Here is a 21,138-nt window from a genome sequence, read left to right as displayed (position 1 = left end):
GAGCAATAGAATTAAAACAGATATCTTTTCATGCTCTCACCCATTTTCAACTGTGTAATCTGTATGGATCTTTCCTGATGTGTTTTTTTTATAATTATGCTCTATATAATCTTGCGATTTAATTTTGATGATACACCAAGCCTTTTGTGTGTGTGTGTGTGTTTTTTCTTGTTATCTTTCTGTCTGATTTACCTTTGTTGTGTCTTTATATTCTGTAAAATCCAAAAGGAAATAAAAAATAATTCACAAAAAAAAAGTTTTAATTTTCTGTTTTCTTTCGGAAACCTAGCGCACACGTAGGCTGTCTGCCTGTACTAGGTTCACCTCTCTACACAGACGGTATCCTGCCAAAGCTGTCTGGTTTCCACTCAGCTTTCTGCGGTACTGAGACACTGCCAGTGTTAATGACCTTTTAGCTACACTGAGATGTCGAATTGGCAGGAGCCTTTTCGGCCGGAGAACGTCTCTTTGCGGTTGCTCTGTCTACTTTTGCTTCACTGCCAACGAAGGCTACTAGATTTTTTTCTAGTTAGTAGGCGATCTGCAGCTCCTGTCTGTTAAACAGTGCATGCTTGCAGTTTCCAGTGGCTCTTTCAGGTCTTCACCTGCACGTCACTTCTCCTGGTACGGAGCCGGTACTGCTGACCCATTTTCAGTACCAGTCATCTGGTTCATACCAGAATCGGTACCAGTGACCTGGTTCGGTGCAGTTCAGCACCAAGACAGTTACCAGTTCTCCATTCTTGTGCACTCTGTTGCTGTCTGTTTCTTGTGCACATACATTGCACAGCTGAACTGATTTTTTCAACCCTGCACCATGCCTGGATTTCACTCTTGTGCTGTTTGCAAGAGAAACATTCCAGTAGAGGATAAGCACGACAGGTGCCTCCACTGCCTGGGAAGGTAGCATGCAGAGGGAGCAGTTGTGGACTCAGTGTACCTTTTAACACACTTTTATTGTATCCCACTTTAAGTCCTGTGGTATTTGGCCACACACCTTAATTGGACTTCTGGTGTTAAATGCTGAGGTTACTTGGTGTAACCATGCAGTATATGCACTGCATGAGGGCTCTCCCTTACTGTACTGTGGACCATATGCCCTTAATCGGTCTTAGGCCAGAGTGCTAAAGGCAGTTTATTTTCCTTTTTAGCACCTCTGTCGGTGTTGCAAGTCCTTCACTTGCAATGGCTTGGGTATTGTATCGCATTCAGTAATGGTTACGTTTCATACTTGAAAGGGAACGTTAGGTTTATCATAACCCTGGTTCCCTGAAATAGAAATGTAACCATTAACCTTCAAGGCTGCTGCGTTCACTCCAACACAGCAGGCCTGCAGAGAAAATGGCGCTGAGTCCTATGCATTTCTGAACCTCTGTGAATGTATTTCTGAACCTCTTTGATTCAAACTTTGATGGAATAATGTATTTTCAAGTTTCAATGTATTTCTTGAAAATTTGTGTGCATGCCTACAATATGTGTTTGTTTCTTCATTAAAAAAATATTTTCATTCTCTTCCAGGGACGAAGAGTTTTCAGTCAGTTCAGTTTTAGCTTCAGATGTCATTCACGCCAACAGGAAGGACATTCCATGCATCTTCAGGGTAAGTGGTCGTGTCTGATTGCTCGTCTCCGATGAAAGAATTGTGCAATTTCCTATTACCTTGTTCTTCTGAAAGCCATTTGACAACCAAGGTGACGTCTTTCAGCCATACAGTCTTTGGTTGAAACAGAATTGTGTATTGTTTGTTACATATAATTCCAGATTACAGCCTCCCAGCTCTCGGCGGCAAGTAACAAGTGTTCAGTCCTAATCCTGGCCGACAGTGAGAATGAGAAGAACAAGTGGGTTGGAGTGTTAAATGAACTGCACCGCATTTTGAAGAAAAATAAACTCAAAGACAGATCGGTATACGTTCCCAAAGAGGCCTACGACAGCACCCTTCCACTAATCAAAACCACACAGTCAGCTTCCATCATAGGTAAGGCTACAGTGTATATATGTGGCACTTTACAGTTAATAGAGTACAAAAAATGTGATGTATTTCTGTAGTACTAAATAAAAAACTTGATATAAATTATACAAACCTTTGAAGAGTTCTTGGTTAGATATTATAATAATAAAGACCTTGAGAATGAAAACTCATCAAAATACTCGTCTAATTTGAATAAACTCCCGGAATCCTTTGTCATAAATTAGTAGATATACAGTAAAAGAAAAACAGTTTAATCAGGAACATATTAAATGTAGTTTTTATCCCCTGCAACTAACTCTGTCCATAAGTCACACTTTGACTTTGACATTTTTAGATGTTTAAACATATATTACTTATTTATTTGGCTGCACCCTGACATGTTTTCAATTTGCTGTATTACTTTCTAAGAGCATTTGTGTTTCTGTCACACACAGATCATGAACGAATAGCTCTGGGCAATGAGGAGGGATTATTTGTAGTGCATGTCACCAAAGATGGTAAGTAATGTGTCTGTTGTATAAACATTTTTATTGAATTCAAAAACAGTACAGCATTTCAAAAATACAGAGCCTGAAGCCTGCTCCATGACCGTATATAGAAGTCAGTAGATTTGTCTGGCAACACTGCTGAGACGATTGTCAGTAACATCCCTTTGCAGGGCTGCAGGGATAATAGTGTTGAATGGTAAACTGCATTACCATACTCTCTTGATGTGCATTCCTTTCCCAATAGAAATCTTTTTAATATGACTGCTGTATACAGCTGTGTAACACAAAAGGGATCAATAAAAACTGATTATGGGCATCTGTGTACATTTGAGAAGTACCCTAATTATAGGTTTATCACAGTAAGCATCTCCCTAAGGGGAGCTTATATAAGTTTGTCAACTGAACTATAATTAGGGCTTTTGATTTTCAGTTATAACCGATAAACAGCTATAAAACACCACTTTTTTTTAAAATCGGTGCATATCCAATAAACACCGGAAAAAAACACTGGAAATGGTTACTCAATTCATGTTGACCACCCCTTTCCCAGTGCAGTTAGTTATACAATGTCCCTCTTTGTTGACTTGCATCCAGCATTGATTCATTCTGAATACTTAAACCCACCCCAACTACTGTGTGGCAGCAAATTTCTACATTTCTATTGGAGACTCCACAGACAGGGAGGATTGAACATGCTTGCGAGATTTAAAGTGAGATCACAATTAGATATGGAGGTTTGTTCTTGCTCGTGGGATTTAAAGCTATATTAAAGTTTGATAGGGAGGATTTACACGCTTGGGGGATTTTAAACAGAATTACAGATTGTGGCAACATTTTAAAAAATGCCTAGACACACAAAAGCCCCCAGAAGAATATGCCTCTGATCATAAGGATTTTGTTGTGGAAGACAGCAGTGGAAACAAGGTACTAGTGTACGAGAAAAAAACGGCCAAAAATGTTGTGAAGTAACTGAAAACAATATTCAGGCTTCCCTGGTGTTCAAATTAAGATTTACTTCTATGCCATTTAAGAAATAATAAATAGAAGTACACACAAAAAAATGGTTAATTGCAAATATTTGTGGTAAAAATAGTGTGTTTCTATGTTAGTTTGATAAACAAAGTACACCAAGGTGACATCACAAATTATAATCAAATGACTGTAAGGTATTTAATCACAATGCATACATTACATACTACACTGATCAATTTACTGTATATAGTCCTTAGTGTTTTATTCATGAAGTACATATTAATGTACAAAATTCAAATTACTCTCTGAATTTTTTAACCAAACTTTGCAAACACCTGCTGTAACACTGTCAGCAGGGTTTAGGCCACCAGGTTCAGCACTGATTCAACGTGTGTGCTTGATGGTGTGTTTATTTATTTATTTATTTATTTATTTAAGTGTACATGACCGGTCTTCAAGGATTAGCTCATTTATAGTGCATTAAAGCGTATTCTCTTGATATCCTTATTTTGAGATTCTTTAACATGAAACATCACTAATATGTTCCATATTGGATACAAAAGCACCTGCCAAATCTACAATTAGTCCTATAAAAGTCTTATCAGGTCTGCTTGTAACTGAAACTGACTTCCAACCAGTGAAGATTCAGTTTTTATACATGGAACATTTGCATGGCAAAGTCATTAGTCATCTAAAGGTCAGACCAAAAGAATGTGTTACATTTTACTGGTAATCCCATTTTCAACCCATGTAGATCAGGATCACAATTTTTATACAGTGGATCTATATTAAACATTTGGTAGGAGGTTGTGGTGACCTTTTTATCATGGTATTTCACTAAATATGTGTGGCTCCTTGTCTGTTATAGAGATTATCCGCGTTGGTGATAACAAGAAAGTCCACCAGATAGAGCTCATCCCCAGCGAGCAGCTGATGGCAGTGATTTCTGGGAGGAACCGACACGTCCGCTTGTTTCCCATGTCAGCCCTGGATGGCAGAGAGACGGACTTCTACAAACTGGTGGAAACAAAGGGTTGCCAAACAATCGTGTCAGGGCAGGTCCGACAGGGGGCGCTAACATGCCTGTGTGTAGCCATGAAGAGGCAGGTGATATGCTATGAACTGAATCAGAGCAAGTCACGCCACAAAAAGATCAAAGAGATCCAGGTGCCGGGCAATGTTCAATGGATGGCTATGTACAGTGAGCGGCTCTGCGTGGGCTACCAGTCTGGCTTTATGAAGTACAGTCTCCCAGGGGAAGCGAACCCCATTAACTTACTCCACCACGACGACCACACACTTTCCTTCATCACGCATCAGGGCATGGACACCATCTGCGCTGTAGAGATCTCTAACAAGGAGTATTTGCTGTGTTTCAGCAGCATAGGAGTGTATGTGGACTGTCAGGGCCGAAGGTCAAGGCAACAGGAGCTCATGTGGCCTGCACTTCCAATTTCCTGTTGTAAGTTTATTTATTCCACTCATTTGCCCCTATTCCTTAAGTTTTAATTACTAGAAATATACCTACAATTACATTTTTTTGTTATGATGTTCTTTAGGTTATAATGCTCCATACCTGTCGGTGTACAGTGAAAATGCTGTAGATGTCTTTGACATCAACACGATGGAGTGGATCCAAACAGTTCCATTGAAGAAGGTATGCGAAGAGGGATTTACTGTATGGATACAGAAACCGCCATGCTTTTGTAATAAATAGTAAAGTTTCAAAACTTGTGTTTTTTTTTGGTTTTTGTTTAAGGTGCGGCCTTTAAATACAGATGGATCTTTAAATATTCTAGGCCTGGAAACTATTAGGTTAATTTATTTCAAGAACAAGATGGCAGGTAAGATTAACATGCTACTTCAAAATACTCATGAATTAAAAGTAAAAAGAGCAATTTGCAGTGTTGACAACCCAACTCTACACAAGGGTAATAGTAATTGACACAGTTCCTTCCAGCTACACAGCTGGTTCCTTATGTTGTGCCTTACTTGAGCCCTCTCTAAAAACCTCTCGTCTGTACAGAGGGAGATGAGCTGGTGGTTCCCGAAACGTCTGATAACAGCAGGAAGCAGATGGTGCGAAACATTAACAATAAGAGACGGTATTCCTTCAGGGTGCCAGAGGAGGAGAGAATGCAGCAGAGGAGGTATGAGTTTAACTTGTCTTATACTTGTAGTTCAGTAATCAAAAAAACATTGGCAGGAGGAGCTACATGGAGAGTATACAATTCTCACAACCCCCCCTCCCCCCCCCTTTATCAAAGCACTGACTGGTACAGCTGTTATATCCCAATATGGGCACTTGCCTTTTACAAATCAAATTGCAATCTAGTCACAACTACTGCAGCTAAAGGCCATTTGGTACCCTCACATTTAAATGAAAGGAAAAAGCAAAAGACATCATTCAAACACCTTTATAAAAAAAAATATATATAGATTTTTTTTGTCACTTTAAGAACGCCAAGAAAATATAGTGGCACAGAAAATGATGTATTTGAGGAGCATTCAGATTAGGATTAAGATTAAATGATCTGCATATGACATTTACAAATCTGAAGTCTGTATTTATTTTACTGCTTAATATAATGAAGATTACAATGTTCCTTTTTGGTTTGTCTTCTCATGCAGAGAAATGCTGAGGGACCCAGAGATGAGAAATAAACTAATTTCCAACCCCACGAATTTTAACCACATAGTTCACATGGGTCCTGGGGATGGTATCCAGATACTGAAAGATCTGCCCGTGGTAAGGGAGTCTGAATCAGTCAAACCCTTGCTTCATTTATAAGAATGAAGCAAATCTTGTCATCTATCATCACCCACACAATTTATGTTTTTCATTTTCTGTTTAAAATTTTGACCAACTATTTTAGTATTTTGCACGTTTTCATTGGGCATAATATATAAACAAATAAACCTTTTATTAGAACATGTTAATGAAAAGAGTGCACTTTATTAAAATGTTACCTATTGTTTATAATCAGAATTTGTATACTTATATGTGCTGTGCACAAAGTAATGCAGTAAGTGTATGACCTGAAGATTTGGATACAGCTAAAGGAATAATAATTAAAATTATGTCATAATAATTTACTAGTAGTTTACTTGCAGTGGGGAAACACCTGAGCTTCAACATGTTAACCAAGTCTAAAGTAGTTAAAAGTGCATTCTACCATGGTTATATGTTAAGGCTCTTTCTATTGCTGTACTTTTTTCGAGCAAATGTAGTTCATATTTTTAGTTCATTTTCTATTGTCCAGCACAGGGCTGTCTTTCCCAGTTTTCCATTTTCATGCTGACTTTTCCTCTCTTGGTTCCTCTGGTAGCCAGGTTCCCCTCACCCATCCCCTAATCATCACTTGCGCTTGATCTCCACTCCGACCAACTTTGAGCACGTCTATCACATGACTGTCCGTTCTGCTGAAAACTTCCTCTATTTTGATTCCATAAACCCTTCATACTCCCCTTCACTGAGCTCTCTCCCTGGAACTCCATATTCCATATCTCCAAGGGTATGGCCTGTTGGTGCTGCTGTCTCTGACTCCACGTGTGACGTTCCTGTGTGTGTGTGTGTGTATTTATTGGAGACCTGTGCCCTGTGCATCAAAGCTGTTTGCTCCAGCTATATTTTTGCACAATTTTGTGTGACATTTTCAATTAGCAGAATTGACATATTTATATCCACTGCTTCAGTTTAAAGGGATTTTCCCTGTGTGGCTTTGGCTTTTACTTTTACTTTTTATTTTTTTACTTTATTTAAAAAGCCATTTGCACACTGGAGTAAAACAATGTAAAAGCTATTGGATACTGCATAGAGTATACTATAACAATGGGGCATTCTCTCAAAGTGTTTGTATATATATATATATATATATATATATATATAAGGCTGTGTTCACTACCATCTTTATTGATACATGAAAAGGGGGGAGTGTTCCATTCTAAACCTAATGCTTGGCATGCACTGTACTGCACTTACAATACCACTTGCACCATATTTACACTGTCTTCTTTACCATGGTTTGCAGTTCTGTCATGTCTGGTAATCTTATTAACCTGTTTTGGATATCTGTGCATTGCGTTCCTGCTCTTTGGAGGATCTTTTAAGAATCTACTGTTTTGGCACTATTTGATCAAGGAGAAATTTAAGGGAAAACCATTGCCTGCTGTACATAATGCTTACAAGTAACATGAATGGGGAAATTGACTTTTCTTGCACCAAGTCAATTTTACAATAACCTTGTGTGTTACAAATATGATCAGAAATCTATGCCAGCAATCAAGGCAATGAGGCCCCCGAACTATCACGGGAGTTACCCAACTAGTAATCAAACCCTTTTTGACGTCTGATGTAACGCATGCAGGACAAGTGGATTTCACCAGCCCTCCATTCCTCTCAGTATCTTTCAGAAACAATTTATCCTTTTTATAGAAGTTAAGTGAGTCATGGGATTAAGGGTATTTATTTTGTACCCCTTAATATGGGCAGTGATAGTCACTTGTGAAAAAAGGTCATAGTGAAGCTACTCCAGTTTTCTTTCAAAGAGAGCTGTCAGGAAAGATACAGGCTCCCCCTAATGGGGGTCTAGGGTTATGCAAAAAGGAAAAGACAAAGATACACCCTGCTGTGGATGTCTTATGTAAAATTACACATTCCAATAACAACTCCTGTTAGAGCTTAACAGATAAAGTGGGGATAATTCTGTATGCCTTTTGGTGTTTCATGTAATACTGTGTCTATTTCCAATTAATGTTAACACATTGTGTTTTTATCTCTCTTCAGTTCTATTTCCCAAAATCTTGCAGTACATGTATACCTGTTTACTGGTAATTGTTGGTCACCTTAGTACAGTAAAACATTTTCTCGATCATATTTCTAACTCCAGACCAAAATTTACTGAAGTAAAAAATATATAGATTTTTAAATCCCTTTTCCTTGCATCTGTTAAGAACAAAAGTGTTACAGGTGTATATTCGACCATTTCCCTTGGTAGTTGTAATTTTATTGTCAAATGTCATCATTATAGGGTAAAGGGATTTGTGACTGCCCATAGGTTCTACTGCTCCTCTTCCTTTCAAAACTCTGGTATGACAATTCCAACTAACACATTGGTTGTTCCTTTGCCTTTTTTTGTTTGGTGTAACTACTAGAACCTCCGTCCTCAGGAGAGCCGCACCATGTTCAGCGGGTCTGTAAGCATCCCCTCTATCACCAAGTCCCGCGCCGAGCCAGGCCGCTCCATGAGTGCAAGCAGCGGACTGGGATCAAGTGAGTGCTTCCTAATTAGGGGCTTTCCAACTGGGAAAACATGCTTCACACTTCCATCAAAGGACCAGTTTACTTGGTGTTTGTTCTCCATTTACTTGATTTCAGTTCAGAACCGAGCTGCAGAGCTTAAGGGGAAGTAATTGTAATGAAAGCAGTCATAGAGGTTAAAGTGCAATTAAGTTAGATTGACAAAGGAATACTGCTTTATGAGATTACTGACAGTTTTCCTTTTCTAAAACAAGTTGCAACTCTTCCATGGGTATATATTTCCAAGTCGCTCACCATGGCTAACCTGGAATTAAGTATATAAGAGGAACAAGTGTATGTTAATCTTATTCTGTTTGAGATAAGAATGTTTTCTATACATAAACAAAATACATATTAAACAAGTTACATAGGCTCTGCCTGGTTAGGGTACTCGCGTAATATGTTGACCGCACCCAGAGTTGGCAGTAATCAGAGCAATTGTTTATTTGCTTCAGGTCAAAGTTCCATGGACAAGCCCTGTCAAAACAGTGGTTGTCAAGGTGGATTGCAGACACGGTCAGGATTGCATACGATTTTGCCAACCTGCCCCCACCAGAGAAGCTCACTGGTCACTCCATAATAGGCCTTGCAACCTCTTGGACGTTATTCCAGGGCGCATCTGACATTTGCAACGCTGCAGTATGGGCCACACCTCATACTTTTACCAGATTCTACCGACTGAATGTCGTATATCAGCAGAACCCTGGTTTTGGGATCAGAGTGTTAAGAGCGGCCACTCATTCTGCTTTTTAACACATTTTTCATTGTGTTCCACTTTAAGTCCTGGGGTAGTTAGCCATACACCCTTTTTTGGACTTCTGGTGTTAAATGCTGAGGTTACTTTGCAACATATACAATGCATCATGAGGGTTCTCCCACTCACTTGTGGAGTATATGCATGGATCCTCTTCGGTTACATTTGGTTACATTTCGTACTTGAAAGAGAACGTTAGGTTAATATCATAACCCTGGTTCCCTGAAATAGAAATGTAACCATTAACCTTCAAGGCCTGAAAAGAAAATGGTGCTGAGCCTTATGCGTCAGTCGTGTTTATCTCCTGGGAGTGGAGACGTTGTCTGACGCATACAGGGCTCCTAAACGAGCTGCTTTCCTGTAAATACTCAGGTAATTCAAGCTACATTATGGTAATGGTTACATTTCTATTTCAGGGAACCAGGGTTATGATAATACCCTAACATTTCCTTTCACCTAACGTTTTGTGCCCTCGGGGCGGGCCATAACTGTGTCACAGGCTTGCTGAGCAGCTTTGGAATAAAATTTTCAGGATTTGGGTCTTTAGGAGGTAAATACCCATTCGGTAATGGTTACGTTTCTATTTCAGGTAACCAGGGTTATGATAATAACCTAACATTCACTTGTATTCAGTGTATCTGCAGTTTCTGTGATTGATGGTGGAATCACTGATTTATGGAAGGGTAGAATGATTAGTGTGTTCTGTTCATCCATGTTAAAGCTGGCTGTACTTGTGATGCAGGATCCACAGCACAGAATGGAAGTGCTCTCAGGAGGGAGTGCTCAGGAGGAAGCTACGGGGCCAAAAGACAACCAATTGCTTCGCCTTCCGATGGCTCTTTGTCCTCTGGGGGGATGGATGGTGGTGATGCACCAATATCACAGTTTGAAAGAGAGGTAAGTTACCCTAGTCACAGTGGAAATATACCTTATTTCCACTCCAAATCCTCAAATTTAATAAAACAACCTATTCTGTTATGTATTTAACAACATTTGCATGTTAATCCTATATTGCATGTACAGAGATGTCATGGAAACTTTATCATGTGTCTTTATCATGCTTTAAGACCGTATTCCAGCTTTCATTTTTAAGTATATGACATACCTGTCCTCACATGCAATAAAGGGTTAATATTTACATTTTGCCTGTCTATTTGTTTTTAAAAAAAAATTTTATTCCCCAGATTTCTACGAGCATGTTTGCTCACTCCTCAATGTGGCTCTGTTTGCCTTGCTTGGGGTGAGGAATTGATTATCCATTAAGATTAATTTAAAATAAATAATAAACTGACTTTAAAAAGTAGTAGCTGCTTTTTAGATGATAGATGATGCTACAAAGTTGGTGCAGTTACTGCACAATCCCTTGATCTGTCCCTTGCTTATAGACCTAATCTCATTAGTGCCTTACTAGTGCGGGAGGTTAACCATAATGAATTTATATGTGAACGTCTTCTACCGTGTTATCTCAATGCGAGATTCAAATCCGTAACCTGAATGCAGTGGTACCACTGTCTCTTATTCCAACGGCCCATCCAAATTTGATCAGGTGTTGATGGGAGCTGATGGGAGTGGGAGCTGAGTGTAAACTCAGTTATTTTCCTCTCCAGTGGCAGGCTGTCTCCCCAGCAGAGAAGACTCCTGATTTGAAAAGGGCATTAAGGACCCTGCTTAGTAAAGTTAAGGTAATGTTAAACCTCACCCCTAACGGAGGCAATGTTATGATCAGTTCTTAAGTCCACAGCAATGATGCATTCCTGTTTCCCTGGCTTGACTTTTTCATTTCTTTTATTTCTTTTATATAAGTAAACAGGAATGGCAAGCTATCATCAGCATGCTCTGTATCCATAAAGTTCAAGCTTAACCCCAAAATACCCGTATTAATGATTTACAGACAGATGGGCAGCTAAAAGGACAGGCAGAATTAATAGCATAGGCTCGCATTATGCTTTGCATGTGAGCCGGAAACACATTTTTTGCAGTTTCCCAATAGGAGCTCTATTTTGAAACTAGTAAAAAAAATATTTACTTTATAGCAAAAAACTATTCAGAACAATGTAACTGCTCCCTCCTACAACTAACCCTAGTTTTACTTTTTTATTATGATGCCCTTATCCTTATAGCAGCTATTAAAAAGTAACAGATAACACATGTTTTTTGACATATTATGCAGTGTTAGCCTTTTTTTTTTTTTTAACTTACTATTTTAACAAAGTCGCTGTAAGGAGTGCGGTGCCATTGTAAATTAAATCCTAGGGTAAGTTGTTTCTTGTTAGATGTATACCATTTGAAATATTTGATTCTACTCATGAGCTTTGCCTTTGCACTTTGTTTGAAATAGGCCCCTTAATGTTTGTAGTCTGAACCTTGTTTTATATTTTTGTTTGTTACAGGATTCCGATTCCCCTCGACACTCCACAGCTTCCAACAGCTCCAACCTGAGCAGCCCGCCCAGCCCAGCTTCCCCTCACAAAACCAAGAGCCTCTCCTTAGGGAGCACAGACCACGTTGGGTGGGAAACATGAGCTTCACAAGTCGTCTAAACTTGATGTCCAATCAAGTTTCTCCTCTCCCTCCTTCTCCAGTCCCTCAGACCTCATTCATTATAATCATTCTCCTTGGGAACCCCCATCTGCTGCAGCACACCTTTCACCTCATTGGCCATAAGAGATGCAAAATTGAAATAAAATACCAAGACTTCATCTGAAGACTGAATTGAAGACGTCGACCAGCTGATGCAAAGTTTCGGGGGGGGGGGGGGGGGCGGTGACGGTGCAAAGACTACTGAACTTGAGCTGATGTGTTTGTTGCCAACAACTCCCATTTATCACGATCCATATTTGGACAGGATTTTTGTGTGTGTAAAAACAAAGAAAGAATGATTTACAAATGTATATAAACACATGTATTAAGTTTATAGATAGAACTGATATTTATAGTAGAATATGTTTCGTTAGCTTAAAAAAAAAAAAAAAAAAAAATAAGGGGTGCCCTGGAATCTCTGACCCTCTGCAATCTTTATGGAGAGCTAGCTGTGCTGGTGGTTGGTGGTGAGTGATGGTTTTTTTTTTTTTGCTGCTCTTTATGGTCTTGTGGATTTAGTTTTATATCCTGTACACTAACATTGGTGGTAGGAGGGACAGCATCTATAAGGTAAACATGCCACAGGGCAAAGGCATTCTCAATCATTCTCAGTGTGTTTTGTTTGTGTTAAAAGTGTCGATGTGTGTATTAAATACCAACCAGTGCTTAAAGGTATGAACGGTTAGCAGCTTCATTCAAGCAGTTTAGATTCTTCATTTGTCATGTTGCCTCAAGTGTCAGCAGCAATGACACCATCTCATTGAAATAGAAACAGCTTTCAGTTCTCTTGAACACAGGAATAAGCAGCCACAGGTTTTTGCTTTAATATTGTAAATACAAGTAGAGAATAATGTATCTAAGCATTGCAAGTTTGATGTAGAGTATAATGAGCATAAAAGACTACTGGTATATTTTTTCCTGTTTGTTGTGTAGGAAGTTTCAAGTGAGTGAGCTAATACTATACGATGTTGTTGCATTCATTGGGATTTCATTTCTATGATTAGGTAGGTACCAACTCCATGTTCTGCTGTTCAATTAAGATTGCTGAACATTTCAGTTGAAAAGAGAGCTTCTTAAGTTACAGAAAAACTGTAACCCATTGGAAAAGTAATGGCCAATAGGAAAATCATTTTATTATGTATTATGGCTCTAAAATGGAACAGTATTATTTAAGAGGTAGCTGAATTTCTACTCTACAGCAGTAGGTGGAGCTGTTGTATAAGTCCACATGGCACTGTGTGCCATTTTCAATGACAGCTCTGCTGTGTAACTTCAGCATATGCACAGAATGTCTCATATCCCACATCACTCACATCTCATAGTACCTGTATGGTTTGTCCTTCACGTCAATCTTGTTTGCATAGTTCAGCAATAACACACCACTTGTCCAAAGACATGAACCCATTTTCCATCAGCCTTCTGTTATGAGTGCAGCACTGTCATTTGTACAGAAGTTGAATGTGTGTTTTAGAAGACAAGTAGACTTTTTTTTATTTTGTTTAGTACTTGATTATACAGGGGGTTGACATATAGAGAATATACTAAAACCATAGTGGGGGTGGGGGTTCAGCTATTTAGTTTATTTACCTTAAACATGACTTGTGGGGTGGGGCAGTACTGTAGTCATAAATTATTTATGTTGCAAAATTGTTAATAGTGTAGTAGAAGATGAGAGCTGGGAAAAGTTGGAGTTGAAATCCAATGATCTCAAAGCTTTTTTCTCTGGAAAATGAATATTGAAGACCACTGAAATGTGGATCACCCTCCTCATTACTGAACCAATTTGTCCATACATTTCTTCTAAGAACATTCAGACATTCATCAAGGTTAGATCATAACAGTGGTTTTCAAAATTTTTTGTTCCTGTACCCCTTTCCAAATAATCTAGTCTACTGCGTACCCCCCTCCCCCTCCCCCTTCCCCCCTCCCCCTCCCCTTCCCCCTCCCCTTCCCCCTCTCCCTCCCCTTCCCCCTCCCCTTCCCCCTCTCCCTCCCCTTCCCCCTCTCCCTCTCCCTCCCCCTCCCCCCCCTTCCCCCTCTCCTTCCCCCTCTCCTTCCCCCTCCCTCTCTCCTTCCCCCTCCCTCCCAGCCAAGTACTGTAAATGGAAAACTGCTGTTAAAAACTAACAAAATAAAATTAGATAACAGCGGTGTAAATGCATCTACTAAAAATGCTATGTAAAATAATTTCAAAATTCAGACTCCAATTAGTAAGCTGAAACAAGTCCAAATTAAGAGCCCAAAAACAGGTTATGCTTCTGAAAAACAAAAGGTTCCAATTTAAAACAAAATCAGAAAGCAAAGTCATGCATTTCTCCCAACAAATGCAGAAGTGTAGAGAGAAAACAGATGGGACAGTTGGCATAAAAACATTTGAACTCGAATGTTATCGTTAAACGTGTGAGCAGGGACAATGTAAAATGCTGTGTGTCTTGTGCAGTATCGAATCCAGCCAGAATAGAATTGTTTTGAAGTGAATATTTTCAAAAGCAAATTTGTTGAAAGTAGAAAGGGGATATTTATATCATGCACTTTTAGCAAAATGCTTCGTGTTAATCAGGTGCATGAGAATTAAAGCTTGTTGATGGGCACTCGCTGAATGATATGAACACACTCAATAGGTCTGGAGTAGGGAATCCAATTCCGGACACTTTCCCCAATCCCAGGATTTAGGGATTGATTTGTTTTATTAATCCTGGGATTCCATTTTTGTAATAATAATAATATTGTGCTTTTGCTTTTATTAATAATTACCAGTGTGAAGGCGTAGGGTAATGACACGACAAAGGACTTCTTCAGCGAATTAATTAATAATGAAAAAAACACATAAAAGCATTGCAAGTAAAGATAACAGTCGTGTCGCTCCAGTGCTGAACAAGTGAGTGATTTCACTGTCTAAGCAGGGCGGCCCAGCTGCCTGTTCAACTCAATAATACTGTTATTTAAAAAACGTAAAGGTAGATAAAACACTTAACTGATTAAACTACAAACATTGAACATTTAAACTACAGAGAGTAAACGTACCAAGTAAATACTACACATTTTTAAAAGCAGCAACATCATACAATGACAATCTCTTTGTTTTTTAACCCAGTCTGCAGGCACGGCCCTGCTATTTAAATATATAAATTAGCCATGTGTGCTCAATGCTCGCTCACTGTCAGCAGTCAGCTGGGTGTTTATAGAGTTAACCTCACCCAACAGAAAGGAAACATACACCAGTACGACCGTCGTTTTATTTGAAAGGTGATTCACCATTGTTGATTCGATTGTTATGTCGCAAAGTTCTACAATGTGGTAAAAACAAATGTGTTGTCCGCCATTACAGGATTTTTCTTGTGTACCCCTGACGAGAGGCTCGCGTACCCCAGTTTGAAAACCACTGGATCATAACATAGTTTGTAACCAAATGAAATTAAACACCTGATTTGGTATCTCCTTTCAGCATGGATGAGGGGGAGTCCATAGATAAGCTTTGGAATGCGTGAAACTCAGCAGACACAGAAAAGAACATATTGTGATCTTTGGGTTTTTTGCATTATGTTCCTGCATCACTATTAGCCTCATTTAAACTCAACCCCAGCAATTAACTTTTTTTTTTTTTCCAAAATAATAAGCCTCAATAAACATGTGGAGAATAAACCAGGTTCTGCCTTAAATATTACTTCAATTATTTGTTTCATGCATGGTATTATTGAATGCAAGCTGTATGCTCTTATTAAATCAGTTACTTGTGGGACACTGCAATTATTTAATTAAAATGTATCTGCAAAGAAAGTTGTTTTTTTTTCATTCAGGTCCAATGATTTTTAATTCCATAATTATTTGAAAATCATGTTAAATTCAACATTGTGATATTTATAAATATTAATTATAAAATGTTTCACTCTTGTCTGTAATGTATATACATGCATCATTAGTATCATTCAGTAATATAGAAAACAAATGTATTGTTTTGGCAACTTAGTAGGCCATTTGGGGTAAAAGCTTGGTAACAAATGGCAATTTTTTTTTTTTTTTAATTTAGTCATCGCCAATGATTTTACCCAGTTCTTCTCCCCAATTTGTAATCGCCAATTGTGTTATTAATCCCAGTTAACCACTTCAACCCCCTGGCGACTCGGAAACAGCGGCTGACACACACGTCCTCCGAAACGTGTCCCTGCCAAGCCATCGTTTTTCGCACTGCGAAGCCATCAGACCTATAGTGCCGGAGGACAACACATATCTGAATGGCTCCACTGCAGATCCACAGGTGCCATATCAGCCACAGGAGTCGCTGGTGCGCAGTGAACCGTTGATTGCCATGCTGAGCTAAGCCCTGCGATCTCCAGGCTATAGGGCGCATCCTGCACACCACGCGGAGCGCCTTTACTGCTTGCGCCACTCGGGAGCCCAAATGGCAAGTTTTAAACAACCAAGACATAATTTCTCTCATTTCCCATATTGTAATCTTGTTTACCGAAATCAGTTGTACCCTAGTGTTGATATTTACTGATTGTTAACCTTTTCATTCCCAAATGAAAATGCTAAAATGGATGGCTATTAAAACTGAAATACGTAAGTTTGTTTACAATTAGTGCTGGGACGAACGTGGAATTTTCATGTTCGGACATTCATTCCAATACTCATTTTCAAAACGTTATCAAAGCCATTTTATACAACACTGTATTAAAGTTGAAATATATCCCAGAAGTAAGAAAGGCCTTACTTTACACTCGTGAATTAACTACAAAACAAAGCAAGCAATACAGTAGTTAAATCTTGTGCGTATTTCAAGTAAAAACAAAGTAGACAATGCATTTTTTTTAAATAAGCCCTGCCATTGTTATTTCTTTACAATAAACAAACAAAGTGACCATGTTGTTGAAGCTGACATGTTGTTGTGAAGCTGACACCCTGGGATCCTTCAAGAAGCTGCTTGATGAGATTCTGGGATCAATAAGCTACTAACAACCAAACGAGCAAGATGGGCTGAATGGCCTCTCCTCGTTTGTAAACTTTCTTATGTTCTTATATTCTTAGACACGCTTTCATAAAGTAATAACATTAGTTTTTAACTTGAATAAACACGTATAACCCTGGTTCCCTGAAATAGAAATATAATCATTGCAAAAGACTCAGACTCGACCTTGTGTGACTCGATTGATAGCAAAAAATAAAAATAAAGACAGAATAACTTAATACCACTTAATTTACCAAAATGAAAACAATTTAGTATGGATGCAGGAAAAACACATTAACAATCGCTGTGCAGCAGCAACCTAGAAATCTGTCTGTGTGTTACTACATGTTTTCATTTCATTATGAACCTATACAAAAGGGAAATACATAAATATGTTTATCTATAAAAGAGAAAAAATACAAAATAAATTCTCTGAAATCAAATGAATTGAAGCATAATCTCATAACTGCATCATTGCATTACAGACTTAAAAGTGTAAATGCAATGAAAGTGAAACATAACATTTCTGTTTGCAAAACAAATAATAAAAATAATACTATTTAAGAACACAGTATATATATACAGTTCCGGCAATGTCTAAATCAGATTGGCAGATTTTACCCGAATTGAAGTCAAATTAGATGCTATAGTCAGAGGTGAAAGTAACTTTAATTTCTTACCGGTGTAGTGTTTTGTTCAAGTATGTGTTAAAAAGTGGTACTCGGCGCACTGCGCTTGCTATTGTTTATTTAACCTGGCTCACCACTGCAACCCCCAAACTAACTCGGGAGAGACGAAGACAAGCACTCGCATCCTCCAAAACGAGTGCCGTCAGACGTCTGCTTTTTTTCACTCTGCAAGCCCGCCGTGCAACAATAGCGTAATTTCTGAATTGCGTACAGGCCTTCAGGCGCCCAGCCAGCCACAGGGGTCGCTGGTGTGACATGAGCCAAGGACTCCCCAGCTGACCTAACCTATATCGTTCACGGTCTGCAGTGGCATAGCTTGGATTCATACTGGCAATCTCCAAGCTATAGGGCGCATCCTGCACTCTGGCAGAGTGCCTTTACCAGATTCACCACTCGGGAGCCCATCAACATTTTGAACCACCTTCGGCTCAGAACAGACTGACCTGCCTGAGATCGAGGATTGGTCTGAAGCCACCATCCCGCTTGGGCATGGAGTAGAACCCGTCCTCCAACTGGAGGGGGTGTACCATATGAATAGCCCGTTTTTGCAGCAGAGCTGCTACCTCCCGACACCACGACGGCATCCTGTGGGTCGGTAACTGATGCTGCAGTCATGCCCCGAAAGGGAGGGGGACTGTATTTTAACTACAGCGAGTAACCGGTCTGAACAGTAGTAAGCACCCAGATGTCTCTGGTGCACTGACGCCAATATTCCAGATGGCTCCCTGAGAACGGGCCTGTGGCAGCCGGTCTTGGAGGTTTCTGGGGCCTAGGGCGCCAGTTTGCACACCAGGGGTGGTCGCTTGGGAAGCAAGCGCACCAACTCCTTTGTGGATCCCCGCGCGCAGTGAGTGCTGCATCATCTCGTCCACAAAGATGGACTGCCTTGTCTCATCTTCTGTAGGCCAGGGCACTTGCAAGACTACAGTGGCCCTCTTAATCAGTGGTAGCTCTGCCGACAGGGACAACTTAACCGCAGGGGATGTACTGTCTGACTCCATGTCCTCAGATGGGAACGCCAGCTCCTGCTCTCCCACCTCCTCAGAGGCACCTATGGACAGCATGTCATCCTCCTGCAAAACTACGCCCTTAGCCCCCTGGGACCCCAAGAGGACATGCGGGGAAGACGGTACCAAACATGGGAAACTGCTGCCCAGAGCTTCTCCATCTGCTTCGAGTCCGCCGATCACTTGTACAGCAACTCTTCTTCCTCTCCCTTGGAGGAGGAGGAGGAGAGACAGAGGAGGATGAGGAAGACCTTAAGGACGGCTTCCTGCGTGGGTTACTTTCCCAGGTGCGTTGTCCACTCTCCCTTGGCACAGAGCCATGGGGGGAGGAGGCAGCCACCTCTCTAATAGAGGGTGATGGGGATGAGTGCTGTGCAGGAGTGAGACGCACAGCGCGCTGTAGAGCTGCAGGAGAGATGTTTCTCCAGCGTGCGCTTGGAGTAACGTGCACAAAGCTTGCAAAAACTGCGGTTCACCAGTGCCTGTTGCGTGCCAGGTAGGAAGAGCATGTGCCGTGCTTGTCCTCAACAGGCAGACTGGCCTTGCATGTCTCATAGGGATAAACCCCAGAAGCCAAAACAAGAATAAAATAACTCCAACCGGAGCTATGGCAGCCTGGGGGAAGAGCACAAAGTCAGCTGACTTACGTTGCTTGATCCCTGGGAAGGAGCGACTAAAGCTGCTGGCTTCACGTGGGGCAAAAGGCCACTGTGGGACGTAAGAAACAACAGGCTGTAGTGCACAATATATGCATAATTAATTAAAAAAAATATATATATATATAATTATATATTACAGCGTAAATAAATTATGTAAAAACACAATAATTAGTTATAATTATAGTCATAAGCAACAAGTACTTATCTGACAGGCTCCTCCAGTCAGGTCAATCTTGAAAGGAAAAATGGTGCTGAGGTCTGTGATTTTATGCCAGTGAATAGCTACCCACTTATTAGTTTAAAAATAAAAAGAATAATAATAATTAATCTCAGGCACATTCATGCATTCCCTGAGGTTGAGACAAAAAAAAGACATTAAAGACAAATTAAACAAATGGCACAAAAGCTTTGAAAGCACATAGTGGTACACTGTAATGACTTTACAGTAGTTCCCCAACCAATACATTAGTATTGCAGTATTCCATAATGTTAGCTGCACAACACATGGGCACGAGTTTTGAGGACCACTGGTTTAGCTGGTGTTGCACACAGACACACACACATAGAAATTTTTCACAAGCATTTTATTTTAATCAGATTTGAAAGCATTATACAAAAATCCATTGCTTGCATTACAATCTTTTCTATTTTGATTTAAAAAATACACTAATCTAGAAACATTTCATTTTAAAGCAGTTTTTTTTTTTTTCAATAGCAATGTATTATACCCCACAAACCCTATGGAAAACAACAAACAAAATCCACCTCCCAAGTAAAAATTTACCAAAATAATTTCTCCATTTTAATGCAGACACCCCACAGTCATTACATTTGAAACTTTTCCTTTAAACAGGAAATTAGGAAAGAAATACTGAACGAGTGATATGTATAGGTTCAGGAGTACAGTAGCATGGCAAAGGCTGGGGCTGAACAACAATGCAAGATGTATTACAGAATCGTACCTGCCTGAGTAGAACAGCAGACTCCATGGTGTGAGTGTCATGTCATGCTCTTCCTAGTGTGGGAACACATTTAGCAGTACGTGCATCTCTGTTTATATAAAGAGCCGATTTTTGTCAGTTCCAACCAAATACCAACCAGGATTAAAATCTTGCAGGTTTACAGGTTGATCATCCAGATATATTTATACAAGAACATTGCAGGAAAAATCTGAACTGCTAACAACTATGTTTGGTCAATACACATACAAAGTATTGCATCTCATGCCAAAGCAATCAACTGTGTATACTACAACCCTCTCGCTTTTTCAGTGTTTCCGAAGACCCATCTAGCTTTAAAGTGAAATGTGGATGCAAGTTTGTTTTTAGAAATATAACCCCAAAGCCATTATATATACTATACTCAAATACATTTCATGTTGTGAATTGTACAAGAAAAGCTGGTTAACTTAAATTACTTCTTGTATTCAACTGACATACTCTTGCACGTACATTAGTTCTGCAAGTACCATAAATATGACAGCTTGATACAATACAAAAAAAAAACACATCAACATGACCACTAATTATAGTGAAGACTACAGTATATTTCACTTGCCAATTTGACCGCTAGTTATTGAATCTGAACATGTAAGTTATAATTTCAGAGAAACAGATCAACAGGCTGGCAGATGCTTGAATTATTGTTTAAAGTTAAAGTATCTAGGGTCAGTCAGAACAGAATGTTCTGGAAGGTTTGCATTTCAGTGTGTCTGTCCAAAGAGACGGGCAATATTTAAATCTGAAAATCACAAAAATCAGACAGACAGAGTGG

The 21,138-nt window shown here is 39.6% G+C and overlaps 1 protein-coding gene across 11 annotated transcripts in view; it reads left to right on the top strand.

The window, feature by feature from the left end:
• The window catches only part of LOC117411154 (serine/threonine-protein kinase MRCK alpha-like), a 211,969-nt gene extending 199,501 nt beyond the window's left edge, over positions 1-12,468 (top strand). For 5 of the 11 annotated variants that reach the window (XM_059025342.1, XM_059025341.1, XM_034018371.3 and 2 more), the window contains 13 exons: positions 1,519-1,600; positions 1,762-1,978; positions 2,407-2,469; positions 4,301-4,894; positions 4,992-5,089; positions 5,192-5,276; positions 5,459-5,582; positions 6,064-6,181; positions 6,762-6,947; positions 8,587-8,704; positions 10,228-10,382; positions 11,093-11,167; positions 11,876-12,468. In XM_059025342.1, the coding sequence (XP_058881325.1) occupies positions 1,519-1,600; positions 1,762-1,978; positions 2,407-2,469; positions 4,301-4,894; positions 4,992-5,089; positions 5,192-5,276; positions 5,459-5,582; positions 6,064-6,181; positions 6,762-6,947; positions 8,587-8,704; positions 10,228-10,382; positions 11,093-11,167; positions 11,876-12,007 (2,047 nt within the window). In that variant the 3' untranslated portion in view covers positions 12,008-12,468. The remainder of the gene's footprint in view (positions 1-1,518; positions 1,601-1,761; positions 1,979-2,406; positions 2,470-4,300; positions 4,895-4,991; positions 5,090-5,191; positions 5,277-5,458; positions 5,583-6,063; positions 6,182-6,761; positions 6,948-8,586; positions 8,705-10,227; positions 10,383-11,092; positions 11,168-11,875) is intronic. The other 6 variants (XM_059025343.1, XM_034018372.3, XM_034018367.3 and 3 more) reach the window with 3 other exon arrangements.
• The last annotated feature ends 8,670 nt before the right edge of the window (positions 12,469-21,138 follow it).

This window comes from Acipenser ruthenus, chromosome 6 (genome assembly GCF_902713425.1).
Source record: "Acipenser ruthenus chromosome 6, fAciRut3.2 maternal haplotype, whole genome shotgun sequence".
NCBI lineage: Eukaryota > Metazoa > Chordata > Actinopteri > Acipenseriformes > Acipenseridae > Acipenser > Acipenser ruthenus.
This window is presented reverse-complemented; position numbering and strand designations above follow the sequence as displayed.